The sequence below is a fragment of the Hypanus sabinus genome, chromosome 17, assembly GCF_030144855.1.
Source record: "Hypanus sabinus isolate sHypSab1 chromosome 17, sHypSab1.hap1, whole genome shotgun sequence".
Taxonomy (NCBI): domain Eukaryota; kingdom Metazoa; phylum Chordata; class Chondrichthyes; order Myliobatiformes; family Dasyatidae; genus Hypanus; species Hypanus sabinus.
Genome location: NC_082722.1, coordinates 45,304,037 through 45,325,278, shown reverse-complemented (window position 1 = coordinate 45,325,278; position 21,242 = coordinate 45,304,037). Strand labels below are relative to the sequence as shown.

At 39.9% G+C, this 21,242-nt stretch overlaps 1 protein-coding gene across 1 annotated transcript in view; it reads right to left on the bottom strand.

Annotated features, from left to right (window-relative positions):
* Positions 1-21,242, bottom strand: part of znf536 (zinc finger protein 536) — a 504,202-nt gene that overhangs the window by 242,821 nt on the left and 240,139 nt on the right. Inside the window, exon 5 of the mRNA XM_059992966.1 lies at positions 5,892-8,063. Within this exon, the coding sequence (XP_059848949.1) occupies positions 5,892-8,061 (2,170 nt within the window). The 5' untranslated portion in view covers positions 8,062-8,063. The remainder of the gene's footprint in view (positions 1-5,891; positions 8,064-21,242) is intronic.

The window sequence follows — 21,242 nt, the reverse complement described above, 5'->3', positions numbered from 1 at the left end:
CATTTCTATCATATAAAATTGACTTAAACTCCCAAACAATACCTCTAGTTATAAAAGTTCTGAACCATTGTAACAGGAGAAAGACATCTTGCCTCTGTGCATACTTCACCCGGGCACTCGAAAAATCAAAATCCCCATTTTTGAAGATTAGCAGCAAATTATGGAAGTTTCAGACAATAAAATCAGACCTTGAGTGTTTTTAGTGCTGGAAATGAACTGTGTCCACTGTTTAGGCACCACAAACTAATCATTGTATGGTATGGATATAACTCAGATAGTAAGAAGTTCTAAAAAAAACTTTACTTTTTAAAAATCATATTATTATCACTTAATTCTTAAACAAAAAAAATTAAATGTACAAAAAATCTTTTTGAATACACTTCCTGCTTTCTCCTGAGGAAATGTATGCTAAATATCAACTTTTTAACAGAAGCAAAGTATTCAACTGTGATTATTCTCACTGCATGGGAAAACATTCCAGATGTGGGACTGCTCTGTGGCAGTGACAGAGGAGCTGCTGCCTCACAGATCCAGTGATCTGGCTCCAACCTTGACCTCCAGTGCTGTCTGTAAGGAGTTTGCAAATGATGCCCTGATTTTGTCCTTCACCCCAAAAATATGCAGGTTGGTAAGTTATCTGCTTACTGTAAATTGTCCCTAGAATGTGTGGATCTGTGGTAGAAATTTCTGAGGAGAGGGTAAAGTTCATGGAAATAAACTGATACTGATTTAAGCACTAAACTTAATAGCTTAAAGAAGCCATTCCATTTATATTTGCTTGTCTACAATAATGAGACTAATTCTGTTCTTCAATGTCTACACAGTTACTGTGGGAATGGATGCCATAGAACAAGCAGAAGTAGAAATCTGGACAATTTGTTTTCTGGCATTCTCCTTTACACACGGCTGTCCCACCTTTCTTCCCTTCATCTCACTCTTAGAGTAAGTCCTAGCAGATATTGATAAATGGGTATCAATCTTGAAACTTTTGATTGTTCTATGCATGGCTTGGGTAGAGTGATAAACATTTTGGAGCTAAAGAATTTGGTAAAATATACAATCAGTAATTATCTAAATACAGGAAAAAAATCAGTCACTACTTTGAGATCTATGGCTACCACATGAAGTGCCTTATTGTTACTAACTCATACTTCTCAACTGAAAATCCCAATACAAATGTTGCTTTGCATATTGATGCTATTTTATATCCTTATTGATCCACTCATCTGTCCCACCTTCAGAGCTGGTTGCTTGTTCCTACACTACCACTGCATGTTGCACAAACAAATGGTAATCATGACTATTTGATCACATCTTTATCCCACTTAGGTTAAGTCAAAGCCACATATTTTAATAGATAGTTGATTCCGAATACAGGGTAAAATGCACACATCAGTTGATGATGGCTTTTCTTACACAGTTTCCATTCCTCCAGGTAGTATTCTTAAACATCATTGTCAAAGAAGGTCTTTTAAAGAGGGTAGCAATTCTGTAACAGCTTTAGAAACCATACAACATGCAGTGTCCACATTAGGAAGGATAAAATAATAAAATTCATGTTAATAGAGGTGAGGAAATTATTTGCTGTAGTCAATGGACTTTTCAGCTAATAATGACAAAAAATAACAATGTTGAATTTGGCAAAACTCTTGTAGCTTGCATACAGTATAGATGTAATCCCTGATGTTCTACCCAAGCTTAAGAGTTGTACAGTCTTTGACTCACTTTAATGTTTAATATATTTACTACATGTATTTTTAAGTGCTTTTAACAGTGCTTCTGAGGGTATTCATGCATTAGTGTATAACTTCCTGCACTGATAAACTACACACATAGATTGAAAAGCAGGATTATCGTTCTTGTTTATGGTAGGCCAGATGATCTGGTCTACTATTCAACAGCTGCTGCCAGAATTTACCTGTATTTTGGGCTGTATGTTGGTAACACGTATGGAGAGAGGTACTGATCAATAGTCATCTACCTTCCCACCACCCCCTACGTTGTTAAAGGGAATTGCTAGCTATGTCACTGAGCTTGGGTACTCCAGACATTTGAAGCAAGGAATAGCCTCTGCTCTCAGTGAGCTGGGGAATGATGGGAAACTTTGATCCACCTGGACCGGAGAATGCAGGAGGTCTCAGGCTGAGTGAGAAAATGGGTAAGGATAGTCTATGATTCAGTCTGAGAACGGGGAATGAGGCTGTGGGAAAGGAGGGGAGTGAGGTAGCTTGTAACGAGAGACTGCTTTCTAACCACCAAAAGAGACTAGATTTTAACTTGAATACCTTCTAAGATTTCCTGGTTTTATATTCCCTTGTCACATTCCCCAAGATGGCGCTGGCGACATACGGCGAAATTTTGCGGGTAGCTAACAAAACTACTGATTATCCTACTAAACATATTTTTGCTGCATTCTGATCACTACAATGCACAGCCTGTAATTTCCCTTAGGGAGTTTGTGCTTTTGGTCCGTCTGAACAATCCGGTGTTTTAGCGGCGTCCTGAAGGATTCAGCAAACTGGATTCTCGAGAATGCAGGTACGGCCACATCAGGCATTGCTAGAGCTGATTTCAGGCCAGACTGAAGCAGTGGCGCCTGGGCTCAAGAGTGAAAAACAAACCTATTCAGCCAATTTAAGCACTGAGCCAGATTAAAAAGCTTAAGGCAATGAGGCCGAGGGTGAAGGACAAGCCAGTGTTCAGCTCATTATTTCGTGTCAGCCAGGATCTCCCACCTAAGCCTGGCCCATCTGCTTTTGACCACCCATCTCCCTCTCTTCTCATTTTTACCGTTGGGAGTGGGTTGTAGGAGTCTTCAACCGCTGCACTTGCCTCAGCGCTGAACTGGCTCGTGACTGTGGACTCACTTCTGGGGACTCTGCGGTTCATGTTCTGTGTGTTGTTTGTTTACTTTTTATTGTTTGCACTATTTGTTCTTTTTTGTGTGCTTTGGGTGTTTATGTGTGTTTTGTTTTTGGATTCTATTTGGTTTCTTTGTTTTGTGGCTGTCTGCAAGAAGATGAATCTCAAGGTTGTATGCATACTGTGATAATAAATATACTTAGAACTATCCATCCCATCAACAACCCCGGGCAATTCCAGAGCTGTGCCTTCTACCACTCCTCTTACTGTTTCACTGAGTAGGGGCTGGCTGATGATTGCCTCACATCCACCCTCACCCTAAAGTAAGATGTAGCTGAAAAATGTCAGCAAAGGGTTCCACAATGATCGCCTGTGAGGTTGCAGAAATTGTGTTATCAATTAGGTTGTCTTCAGCCTGAGCTGATGGCATCCACTTTCTGCAAGAGCTCCAGAGAGAACTCAGCAAAACCTGGAGGTGTTTGTTCAGAACAAAGAGGAGATTAGGTTGATTAGGGCTGCAGGCCTAAGGAATCCAACGCATTTACATCCTTACCTTCAATCCTTAAAAGCTGCAGAGTTATCCACAGTCATTCCCGTATTTAATGGAAGAGACTAGAATAAGAAAAACATCCTCCAATAATAATGGAACCACGTTTTATATCTTACTCTTATGACACTTCAAGGGAATACAACGACATCAATGCTGTATTGATATCATCCTACCTCATTCCATCTCACCATATTGAAATTAATCATTAATCTATTTTAATGATGTAGAAACAAAGAAGAAGACTAGAATTTCAGTGTCAATTCTACCGGTTTATTTAAATACTTACCTTAAGAAGCTTATTCAATGCTACAACATTAACAAAGGCATGTTTAAGTCAAATGTGAAAACAGGTACATGTTTTAGCAGGCAACACATCAATCAGTGATAATTTACACTTTTTAATCATAATATGTATGAAGTTAACAGTTAACATGAAGTAATTTCTAACTGAATCACAAGACAGTATTACTCCTACCAACCATGTTTGATCATGGATGTTGCACTATGCTGCACAGTTTATTCATTTGCCATGCTGTCGTTTTCTTTCAGTCAGTATTTCGTAAAATGACTTACAAGTAATAAGTTGCAAATTGGACCACAACCCAGCAACTAGCCAGCATATTTCATGGGTATTTGAACAACAGCATTAAGTACTGTAGGCATCTGTGGAATGTGTAGTCTGGATTTTTTTTTGTAAAACCATTTCTTTGTCAAGATTTTTATTTAAACTGGTGTCATATTCATTCAAGCAGGAAAACACTTCATGCGGATAGTGTGCTAGTTTAAGGGGGAACTGAAGAAAAGTGATGAATTCCACTCACTGATGGTGTGTTGTTCTGTCATTATCTCCTTTTCCTTTGTGCAATGTTTTCTTCATTTTGTGATCAGAATAATAGCCTAATTAGGCCTTCTGGGTTTCCATGACATCTTTTTTTGGCTAAACATTCTCAGTTAAGTACAGTCAATGAGAACAAATAGTTTATTCTCACCCGTATCACCAAGATCACCTGGGTAAGAAGATGGTGTGACAGAAATTCCAGTTATAGCTACTGACTCTAGTCAAAATTCCGAATGGGCAAAGGGAAATCACCATCCAAAGACCTACTTGAAGGAGTTGAGATTTGATTACCGTAAGAGGGAAGTTACGGGGCTTGTTGCATTGGGGAAAGCAGCAGTCCCTGCTTATCAATTATAAAACATGTGAATAGTGAAGATGAAGAATTCCTTAGCACAATTGTCTCAGAGCACACCAACATACCCACCTATATCCTCAGCCATACCAACCAACCCTAATCCAAGCACCTAAACACACACCAAAAAAAAATGCAAGCTTATAGGTTCAGAATAAGGTATGGAAAAATATTTTAATGACCTTGTTCTTGGTGATAGCGTATAGCAGATGAAAGCAAATTACCAACATTTATATAACTGCATCCAATATTTTTCCACTGAAATCAACCAACAAGGTCGAGATTATTATAATGCAGGTTCCCTGTTCCCAAAGCCCACTTTGTGTGTTGGCAGAGGACCAATTTCACATCCATTATCTTCAATTTTAATCATAATATATATGAGGTTAACAATTAACATAAAGTACTTTCACTATTTAACTTTACAGTGCAAGGATGGTTTCTGCTAATTCTTAGTTTTGTCAAACCTTCAATTAAAAACGATAAAAGAATTAATAAAATATTCCTATATCATGTTCTGCCATAACCATAAGCCTTTATTCTCATGATAGCACCATATATATTTAAAGTAAAACCAACATTTAAGTCACAAGAGAAGCTGCACTATGAACACCACGTTCAGCCCCACCAGGGCCCCCATTTCAGCTTCCATAATTATGGAAGTTAACTTTATGTGTATTCACATAAACAAACACATACTTTTTATTTGGTGGCCTCTGATTTTAAGTATGTGCTTTGATTAAAATGAAAACCTTCAGCTTAAGTTCCCATATATTTTCACTGATGCCTAAATAGATAGTGGACTTAAGAAAATATACATAAAATCTATAATATGAATTCTAAAAGCTGTCTGCTGTAAATATACAAGAAGGCAATGTGTTTCAAGCCAAGCAGAAATCTGAACATTTATTATATCAAGAGAAACACATAGATCTTGTACTTTTTTCAAGGTATTCAGTTCCTTAGTCTTGTGAGATAACTGGCGAGTAAGAAAGGAAATAGACTAAAAAGGGAACAAAGTAATCAAGGTTGACTATTTGCGTGAATGGTGGACTAAGCTATGTGAAAAGTGATAAAAGAAGATTTGGAAATGTCTGTGTGTCTAGACAAGCACTAGGAGCTGACAGATTATGATGTTACTTTAAAAGAATTAAGCTTTAGACTTTTGATAAACCTTTAGTCACAACTCTCCAGTTTCAACTGCACTTGAACATTTTCCCATCTTAGCAATTACCAAATGTTGAAATGTAATATGGGGACTGTAACGATGAAAAGAATGCTGATGTTACCTGAAGATGGAGACGATGGATTTGGACTATCTTCCTGTGTACTTCCTGCCACAGCAAAGCCTCCTGCTGCCACGTTATCCTCTGTTACATTGGCCGATCCAGGTGTGGTTGACCGGCTCACAGACTGGGAGTCTTGATCACTTCCAGATCCACGCCGTTCATCTAAAGCACTCTGGACTCCTTCATCTCCAGGTTTCCTTCCCTTCTTGTGCACTCTGGAATGGACAACAACCTGATGATAGGTTCTAAACACTCGGCCACAGTCTGGGCATTCAGTGGGCTTCTCTTTCATTGTTCCATGGTTCTGTCCTAATCCAGTAATTTTATACTCCAACCCCTGATTCATTCCTTGTGCCATGAATTCCCTGCCTCCTATTAGATCGTCTTTACCAGAAATGTCATTAATGTTGGTTCTTTTCGGGTTTTGAATCAGGTCCCCTTCTAGTTTCTGTTTCAATTTATCTCCAGCTGCAAAGACAAATTCTCCTTTGTCCTTGTCACCACTGGAGCCTGCGCTGAGCAGGTTTTCATCCTGACCAGGGTGCAGGTGCTTCTTGGGCAGAGCAGCCTGCTCCATCATCATTCCTCTTGTCACTAGCTGCCAGGCCTGGTAGCTGTTTACCGGATCAAACTCGGCCACGCGGGCTACCGCCTGCAAACGCTCCATGCAGCTGGCCTTTAAAGGAGGCGCCAGGGTCAAACATCCCAATAAAGAGCGCTTGTCCCCTTCCACGACGCCTCGGGCCGTGCTGCTCACAGGTACTAATAGCTTCCCGAGCATCTCCTTCTCCTTCCGAGCAACTTCTGCTTTATTGTAATGAAGCTGGCTTTGTTCAGTTAAGCTCAATTTATTGGGTGATAAAAAACCACTCTGTAAACAAGATACGTATGCTGAATACACATTTGAGTGGGAATCTTGCACCATGTTGTTTAGATTCTCAGGTATCTCCGGATCACTCTGGGATGGATTCTTTACAGCCAGTTTGTTGAGGTGGACCTTCATGTGGTTTTTGAGAAACCAGGGCTCCTTGAATCGCCGCCCACAGATCTGACAGCAATGCTCAAAAGAGTCCTTGTGCTTTCGCATATGGCCTTTCAGGAACCAAGCCTGGCTAAAAATCTGGCCACAGACCTCGCAGCGAAATTCATTACTGGTTTGTTCTCCATTGCCACTTGAGCCCTGACCTGGCACTGACTCCGCCGTTATGTGGGCTTTCTCTACGTGACTGATCAAGTCTTCCTCCTGAGAGGCAGCAAACTCACAAAGAGTGCACTTGTAAGGTTTGTGGAGTATCCGGATATGACGGTCCAGCTCCTCGCGTTTCTTGAACTTCCCCTTGCAGAAGGTGCACCTGAATCCCACGGTGGCTGCTGCTGGCTCTTCTTGCGTGCCGGTGGGCTTGGGGCTGCAGATTGGATTTGAGGCATCGGAGTTACTCTGGCTGGCTGGTAAAGGCAAGCTGCTGGAGCTGACGATAGCCTGGTGTGGTTTCCCATCAGCCCTAGGCTGGCCAAGGCCACCCTTCATCTGTTTGTCCCTCAGGATGGCCCTCTCCTCCAGCTCGTGCAGGAGCCTGTTCTCCTCTCTGACCCGCCCACGACCTTTCCCAAGATTCCCAAGTTTGTGAGTGCGGAGATGAATCTTCAGGTTGCCTTTCTGAGCTGCCCTGTGATCACAGTAAGGACATTTGAATGGTTTCTCCCCAGTGTGAGTACGCATATGGAGAGACAAAATGCTGTTAAACCGAAAGCGCTTACCACAAATGGGGCATGGGTACTTCCTGGATTTTTTTGCATCATCTTCTGTGCCATTCATCTGTGAAATTATCCCAAGGTTCTGTCCATTTAAGAAGTGCTGTAAGTCAACTCTCCCGTTTAAACCTAAATTAGTGTCAACATCTGTATTCAGCTGATTTGCCAGCAAGGTCATTTGATTGCTGATTGGCTGGTTAGCCACCGTTGGGTGGCGTTTTTCCTCCAGTCCAATTGCTGCTTTCTCCTCAGGGTTTTGTCTGCTCTGGAGTTCTGGAAAGGCATGTCCCAGTTGTGTTGTCAGCTGATGCAACTTCTGGGTTATTGGATACTGGCCATTTAGTACTGGTTTGCTGAGCTGGACATCAGCTTCAGGCACTGCTGAAGATACACCAAGGCACAAACTTGCTTCCTCCATTCCTAATATAGAAAACAAAAGAGTTCTGTTAAATTGTTTTCGCAACACAGAAGCATTTTTCCTTTGCAAAATGTCAATATAATTTCATCACACAGTCACAACAGTTCTGATCAAATACTCTACTGACTCCAGAGCTCCACTTCTTGACCATGGTAATAAACAATATGGTTTTATACTAACTTCACAATACCCAGATAAAGCAGCCTACCCTTAATTTCCAAATGCCAAATGTAATATTCACCATTATATCTCCATCACAGAAACATAAACTTAACAGTTCAAAAATCTCTTACTATTCTGTTGATCATTAGTATTTACAATTCTGAATAAAAGACCACAGGATTGTTCCCCATCTCTGATTCAGTTCTACCTAATTTTGTATCAGTCATGTTCAGTTAAAATTTTTACCCAGGTATATATATACGTGTAAAGATTCTGACTTCTGTCAGAAACATGCCAGGTATAATATTGAAATCATTCATGAATGTTTTGCTGCTGTACTTCAAGATGACGAAAATTTGCAGTAATAAACTGAGGCTTCTACATAAAACTAATGGCGGTTTGTTTTTGTTAATTGAAGCAATACTTTTTAAAGCTGATTATTTGGAAGTGCATTGGCTGCTGTAACCTGATTAAAACTAAGCTTCAAAAGATATTGTAAAAGCATAAGAAGTTCAAAGATCAGGACTAAGCTCACTAATGTTTAATAATGCAGAAATATTTTACATTATATGTTAACACATGGCTTTTCAGATTTGAATGGACATCAGCTAAATAGCTGGAAGTCCTCCTTCTTAGAGGAGCACACCGTCATTTGGAACCCGAAACAAAGTCAGTATGCGAAGACACAAATTTAACACAGCAGGCTAAAACACTGTTGTGCATCTTATTCTTCTGTCATTTCATCATAGTCAGTTAGACCACATTTGGTTAAAACATCTCCTCAAGCACCACTTTGGCATTGATGTCAAAATTCCTCAACAGTGTTGGATAGGATCAAACACTTATGCATCTACGCTCTTAAGAGTTTGCTCTACTTACTTAAAAATTATAAAGAAAATATTAAAAACTACAAATATTATTCTATACTAGACATCTGATATTGAGATAAACCTCTGTTCAGGGTCACTAAACAGCTGTAAACGTTAGAGCAAAAATAGAAAAAGGATTTAAGTTTGAACATTAGCCTAGAGGGTTGGGGCACTGAACAAGGACACAATGTTTAAAAAAACATTGGGCCACAAATATGCAGCACCACTATGAAGTTTATTCTGTCACATAATATAGAGCACTAAATAAAGTTCAGAGGGCTATGATTTAATTGGTCATAGTCTGTGCTGAAGTTAAACCAGGAAATCTGAGTTGGAAATCAAAAGCAAGAAACTGAAATGTCAAGTCTAATACAATTCTGCTATTGCATTAATCCAGTTATTTCTGATAGTTCATGACTTCAGATCAAATCATACAAGGCAGAGCACACTATGCCAAGGTTTTAATTCTAGCTCTACACAAATGATGCCTTATATTCCATAGGAAATCTACTTCTTTCAACAGCTTTTACCCCTATTCCTCTATGCAGTTGAGAAGATGGACATATGGACTGCAAACACTAGTTTAGCTCTGTCATTTTGCCAACATAGTGGGAAGGTACTAAGATATGATGAGCAGTGGCAATTTTCTCACTCAGAGGCCTGGCTCAAAACTGACAAAACTTACCACATTTGTTGGTTCATGCTTTGAGTGTCAGCAACAATTGGACCATGAACCAAGAGCAGCACCAGGCAGCTGAAAGCTTTTAGTTAACTATCTAGTACATATTTTCATTAATCACTGGGTCAGACATATTTGTTATATGGCTATATTGGGCTGAGTGCGGGTCAGTGGGACTAGGTGAGAGTAAGCGTTCGGCACAGACGAGAAGGGCCGAGATGGCCTGTTTCCGTGCTGTCGTTGTTATATGGTTATATGGACTCAATCAGTTGAAATGTATTTCTGTGAAGTTGTTTTGTTATTTCAGGGCCAAGGAGCAAAATCTAATAATGTAAATAAATGACTAAGTTCACCATTTTTGGATGCATTTCATTTCAGTTAGAGAAACTTTGTGATTGTAATGTTCTGAAATACAAACATCCAATTCTTATGATCAGAATAGTTTTACATTAGAAAGAGAAGAATTCTCAGAAAACATGGATGAGCAGACTTGGAATGAATCAGGATAATTTAAGACATATGCCATAAAACTTGTACAGGCCTTGGCAATAAGAATTGATTATATATTGTTTTCATTAAAATGTTATCAGCTATGAGCTTGTAATGAGAGATCACAGCAATAGATTGCAGTTAACCCTTTAACAGCTGAAATACATCTAAAATTTATTTTTTACCTTGCGAATTATCAAGGCTTTTTGTACATCAATTTTCACCCATTTTGCCCCATTTCTGAAAACATCAATGTTCAGAAATCCATGGCAAAATGCCATCTTTTCAACATCCTTGTAATTTTACTAAGAGCTACACTTGTAAGTCACTCTCGCATTTCAGTCTCTGTATTAGCTGTATGGGACGTTATCTTTCCCTTTGTAACATTGCTATTGGAGAGCTGTGGAAGAATTTGGGCCATGTGGTCCTGGGATCGATTATAGCAGATTATCTTTGGGAACTATCTGGTCTTTATCGTTGCCTGTTAGTTTAGTGAAGAACTTAGCTTGATGCATTGTGTCCACCACTCACTCTTAATCCAGCCAAGTGCCCACAGTCACCTGCATCACAAGCTTTCCCTCCTCTGCTCCCTTAAACCTCTACCCCAAAGGAATTGTCTATACTGATTCCCTCCCCCAAAACATTAAATTATCCCCAGCCAAGGACCAACCCCAGTCCCCCCACCCTATTTCCTAACCCCACTTTTGAATGTGCAGACCTCTGATGCACCCACCTCCATCTTCAAACCACTCCACACCCATCCTGTAAGCCTTCCATCTTCCCACCTTGGTCACACCTGATTGTGCACATTGCCAGCAGTTCTCTCACTCCTCTCCTCCAATCCCACTAACCCTACTCCCAGCTTCCTGAAGAAATAACACACAACACATTCTCAGTACAGGGTAATGCAGGGCCAGTGACAAAGTGGTCCAACATAGCCTTTAGAATATCTCAACCTGTAGTTTGTACCAAAGTACAAAGTAAATATATTATCTAAGTACATATATCTCATATATGTCATCATACCTAGGATTCATTTTCTTGCAAATTCACAGTAAATACAGTGGTAATGAAACCAGTGCTAATTATCATATGTCATGATTAGTCTGAAGCTGCAAATACGGTATATCACAGCAGGTCTTTTAATCATGACAGGAAGAATAGAGGCTAGGGATCAGGCTATCTGATGTTTATGTCTGGGTAGCCTCCAATCTCATGGGATGAGCATCAGCTTCTCCAACTTCCAGTAAATTCCTTCTCTCTTTTTCCATTCCCCATTCTGTTTATCCGTTCACTCCTCTTGTCCTCACCTACCTATCACCTCCCTGCGGTTCCCTTCCTCCGTCCATTTCTTCTATGATCCACTGTCTTCTCGTATTAGCTTCCTTCGTCATCAGCTCTTTACTTCTTCCACTTATCCCTGGCTAGCTTCTTACTTCCTACCCCTTTGCAGCAGCCAACCACCTCCCCCTCTTCTAATCTCACCTCTCACCTGCCAGCTTGTATTCCTTCCCCTCCCTCATTTTCTTCTTCTGGCTTCTGTCCCTTTTCTTTCCAGTGCTGACAAAGAGCCTGGACCAAAACTCCAACTGCTTATACCCGTCCGTAGCTGCTGAGTGACATGTTGACTTCCTCCATCATTTTGTGTATATTGGCTGATATTATAACCCAGACTATTTATTTATACATTCATATTTCAAGTGGGGCTGACCATCAAGAACAGAAATCCTCCTTATATTTCCTCTCATGTGCTTGTTCCTATGACTATTTGAATATCTCTACACCTTTCACAGATCTTCAAATTCATGAAACAATAGAACTTGAATAAAGACCTTTTACAGTTTGGGAAAGTCCTGTTGAATTGAAAATTTTTGTTCTTGTTGCTGGGAAATTTCCCTCAGACATACTGTTTTGAACAATATTCTTTGAAGTTACATTGTGCATTGTGATATTACATTTTGCATAGCAATGGAAAATTTACAAGTAAAATAATACTGTATTTATTCATTACATTTTTGCACAACTCTCTTTAGATAGTAGAAAATTACTGACATAAAACATCTTTTCTGAAGAACTGATTTTTCTAACCCAAATGACCCCAATGTACTGGATTACTGGATTTGTAGCCAAAAAACTGGATGAAGCTCCTGTGATGGCAAAAAAAAAAGATTCTGGGAGTGTAATCAAAACTTCTCTTGTAATAAAAATCTCTTTCACTTTAGACAGAGGTGCATTGTCTGTGGCCATGGAAAGGTTTAAAGTGCAATCTCTCCAAATTTATTGGCTGCAGGAAGTTATTATGGTGATTAAAAGGCAACAAACTGAACAAAAATTGTGATAAATGTAGCAGTTCCAGTTTGTTGAAAAGTTTGAATATTTAGTCCTTCTTTTCAGACAACTGAATAGTGGTAAATGTAATCTTAATTATGTCTATCAATGTGCAATTATACAGTTCCGTGTATAAAATTGTCATATCACTTTTACAGCTCAAAAATTATGATTTTCTACAGAAAAAGCTGTAATTTTAATAAACAGGTTATCAAAAACTCATGAAAATGCCACTTTAGAAATTAAGAGGCAACCTGTGTCAACAGATAGATCATCACCCATTATTCTTTTGTGAGTACCACGGCTGAGAAAATTGAGAAGTTAATCAAACCCAGCCCCTTGCTATTAAAAAGCGAAGAATTAAAATAAATATCATTACTTGCTTCCTCACAGCTTTTTTTTAAACATTTTCTAAATGTTATGACCTGTTGGGCAGTGCTGCCCTTTTAGTTTTTTCTTTCATTCCTTTCTGCACAGCAGCAAAAAATGGCAAGGGGCTCCTGTGTCACAGCGAAGCCCAGATCTACCTATGACCAATAACCACATTTTGGCATCTTCCAGCTAAGCTTCATGAGTAGCACTTAGAGAAGGGAATGGTGATTCTTCCTTTTTCCAACACTCAGTGATCTGCAGTGGGTCTGACTGACCTGTACTGGACATAGACCACAGCTTGAACTTTCTTAGACTATTTAGTTACTATCATGCAAAACGATTCCTTTATTTTATTTATTTAGTGAGACAGCAAGGAGTCAGCCCTTCTGGCCCTTTGAGCTCTGCCACCCCAGCAATGTCACAACCCCGATTAACTCTATCCTAATCACAGGACAACTTACAATGACCAATTCACATACCTCTTTAGACTGCAGGAGGAAACTGGGGCACCCGGGGAAAACATGTGCATTCCACGGAGAGGACGCAGAAAGACTCCTTACAGAACAGCACTGGAATTGAACTCCGAACTCGGGGACACCCAGAACTGTATTAGCATTGTGCTAACTGCTATGTATAGGTGGGGCTGGGGGGTGGGGTCTGAAATTTCTTTTTTCCACTTACAAATGCTTCTTTAAATATTTAAATGCTATTCATTAATTAATAGTTAACTAATACCAGAAAATGCAGCAAATTGTAAATATGGGATAAAATAAAAGCAGCTAATTAGAAAACTCACACTATGCTAACGGATGTGAAAGCCATTAACATTCATAGTATAAATGAGAAAGTCCACTTAGTTCAATTAAAATAACAACATTTGCAAAATTCCAGGGAACAAAATGTGTAATCTTAACATTATGGAAGTATATCATGAAATGAAAGAATATGCAAATCCTAAAATGTAAAACATAAATCTTTCTCTGTAGATTTAATTGAACTCCAGTCTTGTTCCCTGTTCCCTGAAAGGATCAGCTAAAGTGGTGCTTTGTCAAAATACTTTTATCCTACTCAGATCTGCGCCATGTCCATTTATGTGTACTTTAAAATAAACTCTAGTATTTTTGTTCATTTCAATTGTGTTTGAAAATCTTTAATACAAATTTATACTTATTATGGGGAAATTAAAATTGATGTATATTCATAGAAAAATCTTCATTTAAGTGTAAGTCAGATATTAATTAAATGGTTTGCTGAGAATATGGTAGCAGGTCTGCTTTCGTGCTCCTTTTGCTGGCCTTGTTTATTGAAGGCAAACTCCCATTTTAAAACAAACTGAACAGGTGCAGATCCCAAACCAGTTGCTTATGCTCAGAGATTTACACCTTCCTACTACCGGAATTTTGCTCTCACACATTATCATCCTGGGGCAACAAAGAAGTTATGTAAAGAAAAAAAGTATCAATCATTTGAAAAGATGAGAGCATTGAAAAATAATAGGAACAGCCACTGGTTACTCAGCCCTTCATGTCTTCTCTGCTAAGACTGGAACTGATCTTCTGCCTTAATTCCACCTTTCCACATTATCCCTTTTCCCTTTAGTTCATTGGTATCAAAATTAAATTTCAAACAAACTCAGTCTTTGACCACTTTGAAAAGCAGATTTTTTTAAAAAACATCCCTTCGAGTGAAGAAACTCTTCCTCATTTCAGTCCAAGATGACCTCAGGAAAGTTTGTGTGTGGGAGTCAGCCATCACTACAGACATAGCCCATCCATGTAAGAATTTATTCTAAATTATGGAAGAGCTCAAGCAATACTGAGAACAGAACCTTTAATACCAAAACACACATTCCTAAAACTGTAAAACTGATCACATGCCAGGCCTTCTAACTAACGTGTCTGACTAATCTGAAGATATGGAACATTCCATTAAAGTAGGAAAATGACCTTCCACATCTCAACTAATACACAAGTAAATGGATGGAGATTTGGAATGCAGAATTGCATAGGGATCAGAGCAAATAATTATTATCCTGCGCAGCAATATATTTCAGCATTTAATGTAGAACTGAAAGTGAAGGACTAACCAGACACTATGCCAGAGCCCTCCTTACTACCAAAATGCATGGCAGACACCCACAAATCACCAAACAAAAGACTTAAGTTAGTGACAGATGGCAGCGTTGACAAGTTTCATCATGCCAACCAAAGCAGAAAACCCAATGAGCAAGCAACAATCACTTCTTGTTGCCCATTTTCATCTAACAGGGCATTAAAAACCTACCAGTTTCTACAGAAGCTTCTAATGGATATAATTTTTCCTGAACAAACATGATGTTATAAAATCTAAGACTACAATGTTCCAATCCATTCTACAAAGCACTGACAAATACCTCTGATCCCTAAGTAATAATACAGTGGGCCTTGATCTTAACTTTTCAGAAAAACAGGCTTAATTAAATGAAAAGTACACAAATCAAATCTGAAGCAAGATTCAAAGATGTAACAGAAAAAGGGATGAAAAAATGGTTTGTGAAGTTACAGAGCAAAGAGGTTATGGCTCTGCTCAGGGTCCCAATACTCAACCATGGAAACTTAAGCAAGTCCCAGGATTCTGCGCATGACTATGAAATGGGAAATCCTGGACTAACTGATGTATTCAAATGGTTAACTCAGCAAGTTTGCTCTATGGCTCAACTCCAGCTGGAAGTGGGAAAATCTGACAGAGGGAAAGGGAAATCACCACTCAGAACAGTGAATAGTCAATTTCCCATTTGTTTCAACATGAGTTTCAGGGCAATGAGTCAGGACGAAATGGAGAATGTAGATTACATTTCATCTTCATTTTTTTTTAATTAGTTATGTTTATGTTGGGTGTTTCAGTTATTCTATTTAAAATTTAAAATATTTAATGTTTAATTATTCCCCTACAATTTTAATATTTGATTATGTCAGAGACAGGTAAGAACAATTAAATCCATTGACAACCTTTATGGCTGACAAACCCTGTACCCAGCCACGTTGTCTGCAAGAGGCACTTAGGGACCAAGGCTCATAACACTGTGTCACCTGAGGTCATGTCACTGCCCCCATCCAGGCTGCTGGACCCAGGCTGCAGAAATCCAGTGAGACAAGTTTGTTGTACCAAGCTCAACAGATGGAAGTATGGTTGGACTATGGCAGTGATTGTGGGTGCGTGACCTGGCCAGTACAGTCACAGCGTGTGTAACTTCGAGCATTATTTCCATACCACAAAGTTGCTTGACGTGTTAGGTGATGAACTTCACTGCCTCCAGTGGAGGAGGGAAATGTATATAGACAAGAGTTCCAAATGGCGACAACCAAAAATATAAATCAATGCTGGAGGTGCTTGAGGCTGTGGTAGATGCTTTGCCTCACCATATAGACAAACTGCATTCATATGGAGATATGAAAGCATGCTTTCTTAACTCATAGAGCTGCTTCCTCACAATTCCAATGAGCTAGACTCAATCCCAACCTCTTGGTATATTCTCCATCTGGCAGTGTGGGTTTCCTCCACAAGGTGCTCATTCCTTCAAGATTGCAAAAGTGAGACTGTTGGTAGATTACTTGACCATGTTGAATTGACTTGGTGTTTTGCTCAGTGACAGAACCTCAAGGGAGCTGATGCCAAAGTGCCCAAAATAAAATAGAATCGGTATAGAATTAACATAAATGGATACTTAATAGTCAGCATAGACTCTGTTTCTATGTTGTACGATTCTAAAGCTCTATCATTCTGTGTGTTCAGTAATCTATAAACCTCACACTTGAAGGTAGTGGATGGGTCAAGTTGTGATGCTTGTGGCAAGGGAATTGTCAACAATCAACCACATGCAGACTCACCAAACTCTGAACCGAGTATCAGAAACAGTGCCTTCAGAAAGTATTCAGCCCCCACAACTACTTTCATATTTTAAAATATATTGAATTTAATTATGGCCAATCTAAATAAAAGTTCAAAAATCTGTAAACAATTTACTAAAAATTAAAAACCAAAATTGTGAGGCTGAAAAAGTATTCATCCCCTTAGTAATTTTCTACACTACCTTTCCTCTGGTGCAATACCGTTAGTCACTTACCAACTCACCCACTTCGTTGATGTAGGAAGTTGAAGGATCACCAAACAGTATGGTAGATTTTCTACAGATCAAACCAAAATGAAGAAAAAAAAACCTTCAAGGCAAGTCAGGGAATTGACAATAGAGGAGCACAAATCTGGGGGAAGACAATCTCAAAGGTATTGAACATTGCTCAGTGCAATCCATCACAAGAAAGTGGAAGAAATATGAAACCACTGCCTAGGTCAGTCCGCCTCTCTGAACTTAGTAACTGGAGAAGAATGGCCCTTGTAAGAGAGGCTGTTGTGATGCCAACTGTCAGTCTGAGTGAGCTGCAGAAGTCAATGGCTCTAACTGGAGATGAAGTTCATGGCTCCACAGTCTCTAAGGTCTTGCACACGTAGTGTGACAAGGACAGAAACCCTGGCTAAAAGAAAGCATATCCTTGCCTGTTTTCCATTTAATATTTCAATAATATTTGAGTAATCTTGTATATATATATGTTTTTTGATTAAGCATTCTTGTTCATTTAAATAATTCATTTCAGGTTACACATTTTGTTGTGATGGTGCACAACTATATATCAATTAAATAAAAGCATTCATGTGGGAGATGTGTTTAACTGGTGTATTCACATTGCAGCGAGAGAGAGGGCAATGCGCATGTGTGGACAACAGATCAGTATATAATACGTACGAGGAGGTGTCATTGCTCTAAAAGAAATAGATCCAAACATTGTACTTCCCATTTAGATTAATGCAACATAAGCTGTACGTGTACAAAACTTTCAACTTCCCTTACATAAACCTATATTCCAAATAAACATACTTGCACAATAACATAACTAACCACAGTTCAAAAGGTTCAGTCTTTTGGGTGGCGCTCTGCTTCTTTCAGGATAGCACCTCTAAACCTGTGGAGTGGCATCACGTTTGGTAGGTGTCTTGTCTAAGACAATATTCTCGGTTTCCAGTGTCACGTTGCTGTCAGTGATATCATCACTGAGAGGTAAGTCTGATGACTGTAATGTGTCCGTCTTGCTCGATGCAATCGACTCAGGTGGGTTTTTGGTAGAGCACCTAATATCTGGTCCACATGATGTCTCCATGTCTGATCTCCAGCATCCACCATGAGCATCAGTGGTCCAGTTCTTGTAGCTATCCTATCAGGTGTCCACTTGCCATCTCGGTAATCACGAGTTAGGACTTCTTGTCCAAGTTCCTTGCTACTTCACTTGGCAACTGGCTGAACTAATTATTCTCCACTTCACGGAGGGAAGTGGAGAGGTGGTGAGGAGTTGACATGAAATGTCTGCTGCCATTTTTCTTCACGAACAGTTGAAATTCTTCTGACCTCTGTTGTGGGTCACTGTCACTCACCATTTGTTTCTAGTAATCTGTTTTGGGTGAAGATAGTCCTCAGGGCAGAGACAGTCTTTGCTGAGGTGGCTGAGTTCATTGGAAGTCCTCTGGCAACTTCCAATGAGCATCCACAGCAATCAGAAACATGGAGTCCATGAATAGCCCAGCAAAGTCAATACGTACTCTTTGCCAATGGTGAAGAGGACAGTAACAGTGCCTGTGCAGGTGCATTTTAAACTTTGTGGTATTCCGAACAGCTTTTGGTCAAGTCTTCCATCTGTTTATCTATTCCCAGCTATCACACGTAGCTCCAGGCAAAACTATTCATCTTGACTGTACCCAGGTGTCCTTTGTGCAGATTTTCTAACTCTCTCTGATGTGCAGTTTAGAGGGAACCACAATTCAAGATCCACACGGCAGCGTTCTTTGACATACCGACAGTCAGTGTCTTCTTGCTGAGAACTCTGGAAACATAGGGTTGCCATGAGCTCGCTATCCTTGCATGGTGATGTCATAGACTTCTAACAATGTTGAGTCATTCCCTGTTTCCCTTTGTATTTCAGAATTTGTTACTGGCAACTGGTCCAGCAATGCAGCGTGGAACACTTCTGCTGGGTCACAGTATGAAGACTTTTCTTCTTTAGTTGCCGATAGTAAAAAACATGACAAGCCATCAGCATTGCTGTGTTGCTTGGTGCCATAAGAGTGGGCTCCCAGGAGAAGTGCTCAATTTTCTAATCAGGTAGCAGTCATCACTGGAATTCCCTCCCTGGGATTGAAAATGGATACAAGGGGCTGGTGATCTGCCCCTAGAGTAAACTTTTATTTGTAGAGGTAGTGGTGGAACTATTTTATACCCCAGACTAGATTAAGGGCCTCTCGGTCAATCTGTATGTAATGCGTTCTGCTCTTGTCTGTGGTCTTGAAGCAAATGCAATCGGGTGATCGGATCCATCTTTCATAATGTGTGACGAAACAGCTCCAGTGCCATAAGGGGATGCAGCAGACAACAGTCTGATGAGCAGGGATGGATCATAATGGTTGAATAGCTCATCGGATGTTATTAGTCTCTTTGTTTTCTTCAATACTTTTTTCACATCGTTCTGACCATTCCCACTTTGCCCCGGTTTGTAATAATGCATTCAATGGATGCAGTACTGTAGCAACGTTTGGGAGGAACTGGTGGTAGTAGTTTACAAGGCCCAAGTATGACCAGAGTTGTGACACACTCTCCAGTGTGGGTGCCTGTAGCACTGCTTCAATCTTCTGTTGTGACTTATGACATGTACACAATATAGATTTCATTCCAGAAAAACTCATATTTCTCTCGCTTCGTGCGTAGACCATACTCACTCCATCTGATAAGCACTTTACTAAGGTTCTGGAGGTGCTCCTCACCATTCTTACCAGTCACGATGATAGCATTACAATAACGTTCTGTTCCTTGGAGCATTTGGTCCATTGCTTTTTGCCAAATTGTTGGAGCTGATGCGACACCAAAGACAGACGATTATACTGGAACAATCCCTTGTGAGTGCTGATTGTGAGGAACTTCCTGCTTGACTCTTCAATCTCCATTTGCAGATAGGCTTGTGACAGGTCAGCCTTTAAAAACTTCTCCCCACCGGCCAAAGATGCAAAATTGTCTTCTATTGTTGGCAGGGGATACTGCATAGTACGCAACACTGGGTTGACCCTCACTTTGAAATCCCCACATTTGTAAACAGCTCTGGCTTTCCCTTTTATTGATTAGCAGGGCAATGGTCATGGCCCAGTTGGTCCACTCAACCTTGGAGAGAATTTTAGATCCTCCAAGCTCTGCAGTCCAGCATCCACTTTACGGCTTAGCGCATAAGGCACTGGATGAACTTTATGGAACTGTTTCATCCAGTTCAACTCTGGCCTTCAAGCTTTTGAGTTTACCAATCCCCTTCTCAAACAACATCTCAACTTCTTATTAGCATTAAGCATCTGCGCCATTCTCTGGTTAGTGCTACCATTTGGGCTACTGTTGGTTGTTGATGTTGTACGGTGAGCTTTGATTAAGTGCCAGTCTAGCTGGCATTTTCTCAACCATTCACATCCGAAAAATGCTGGGGCTCCACTTTTCAACACATAAAACTCTAACTGTTCTCTTCAGCCTCCATATATCATCCTCACTTTCAGTTTGCCTTTGAAAGACACCATTTTGCCTGTGTAAGTCCTTAGCGTCACTGAGGACTTCTCTAGAGGTATCTTCAAAAACAGTCTGTTGTAGTCAGACTCTGGAATATAAACAAAGCTGACCATGTGTCCAGCTCCTTTTTCAGTTTTACACCAGACATACCTATTGTGATCCATATTATATTGCAGTCTGCTTCAGTGATATTATGTAGTTCTAGGAATGACAGTTCACCTCTGTCAGACTCTATGATGTCTGATTCTGATTAACATTCGGTAACTTTATGCATTTGCTTAGTTTTGTGTTTGAGACTTTTCACTCCATTGTGCTTTTTGTCTGCTTTATACATTCTCTCTATGTGACCTTTGCTGCAAACTTTCTCTTTGAATCAACATTCATTTGCATCATGGGAGGATGCTTTGCCACATCAATAACATCTTTGGCTTTTTGCACCATTCAGGGACATTTTGTGCATTTCTCATTCTAACCTTTTCAGTAGTTCTGTTGCATCCTTTGATACCGTCTCTAATGATGTTGCAATGGTCAATGCCCATTCTAAAGTTAGGTCAGTCTGAGAGGCGGACAGGTCTGCGAGCCGAAAATTGGTGCAGAAGCAGAGCCGAGGAGTCAGACTCCATAGTAAGAGGTACGAAAAGGGGTTTCTGCAGCAACAGGCGAG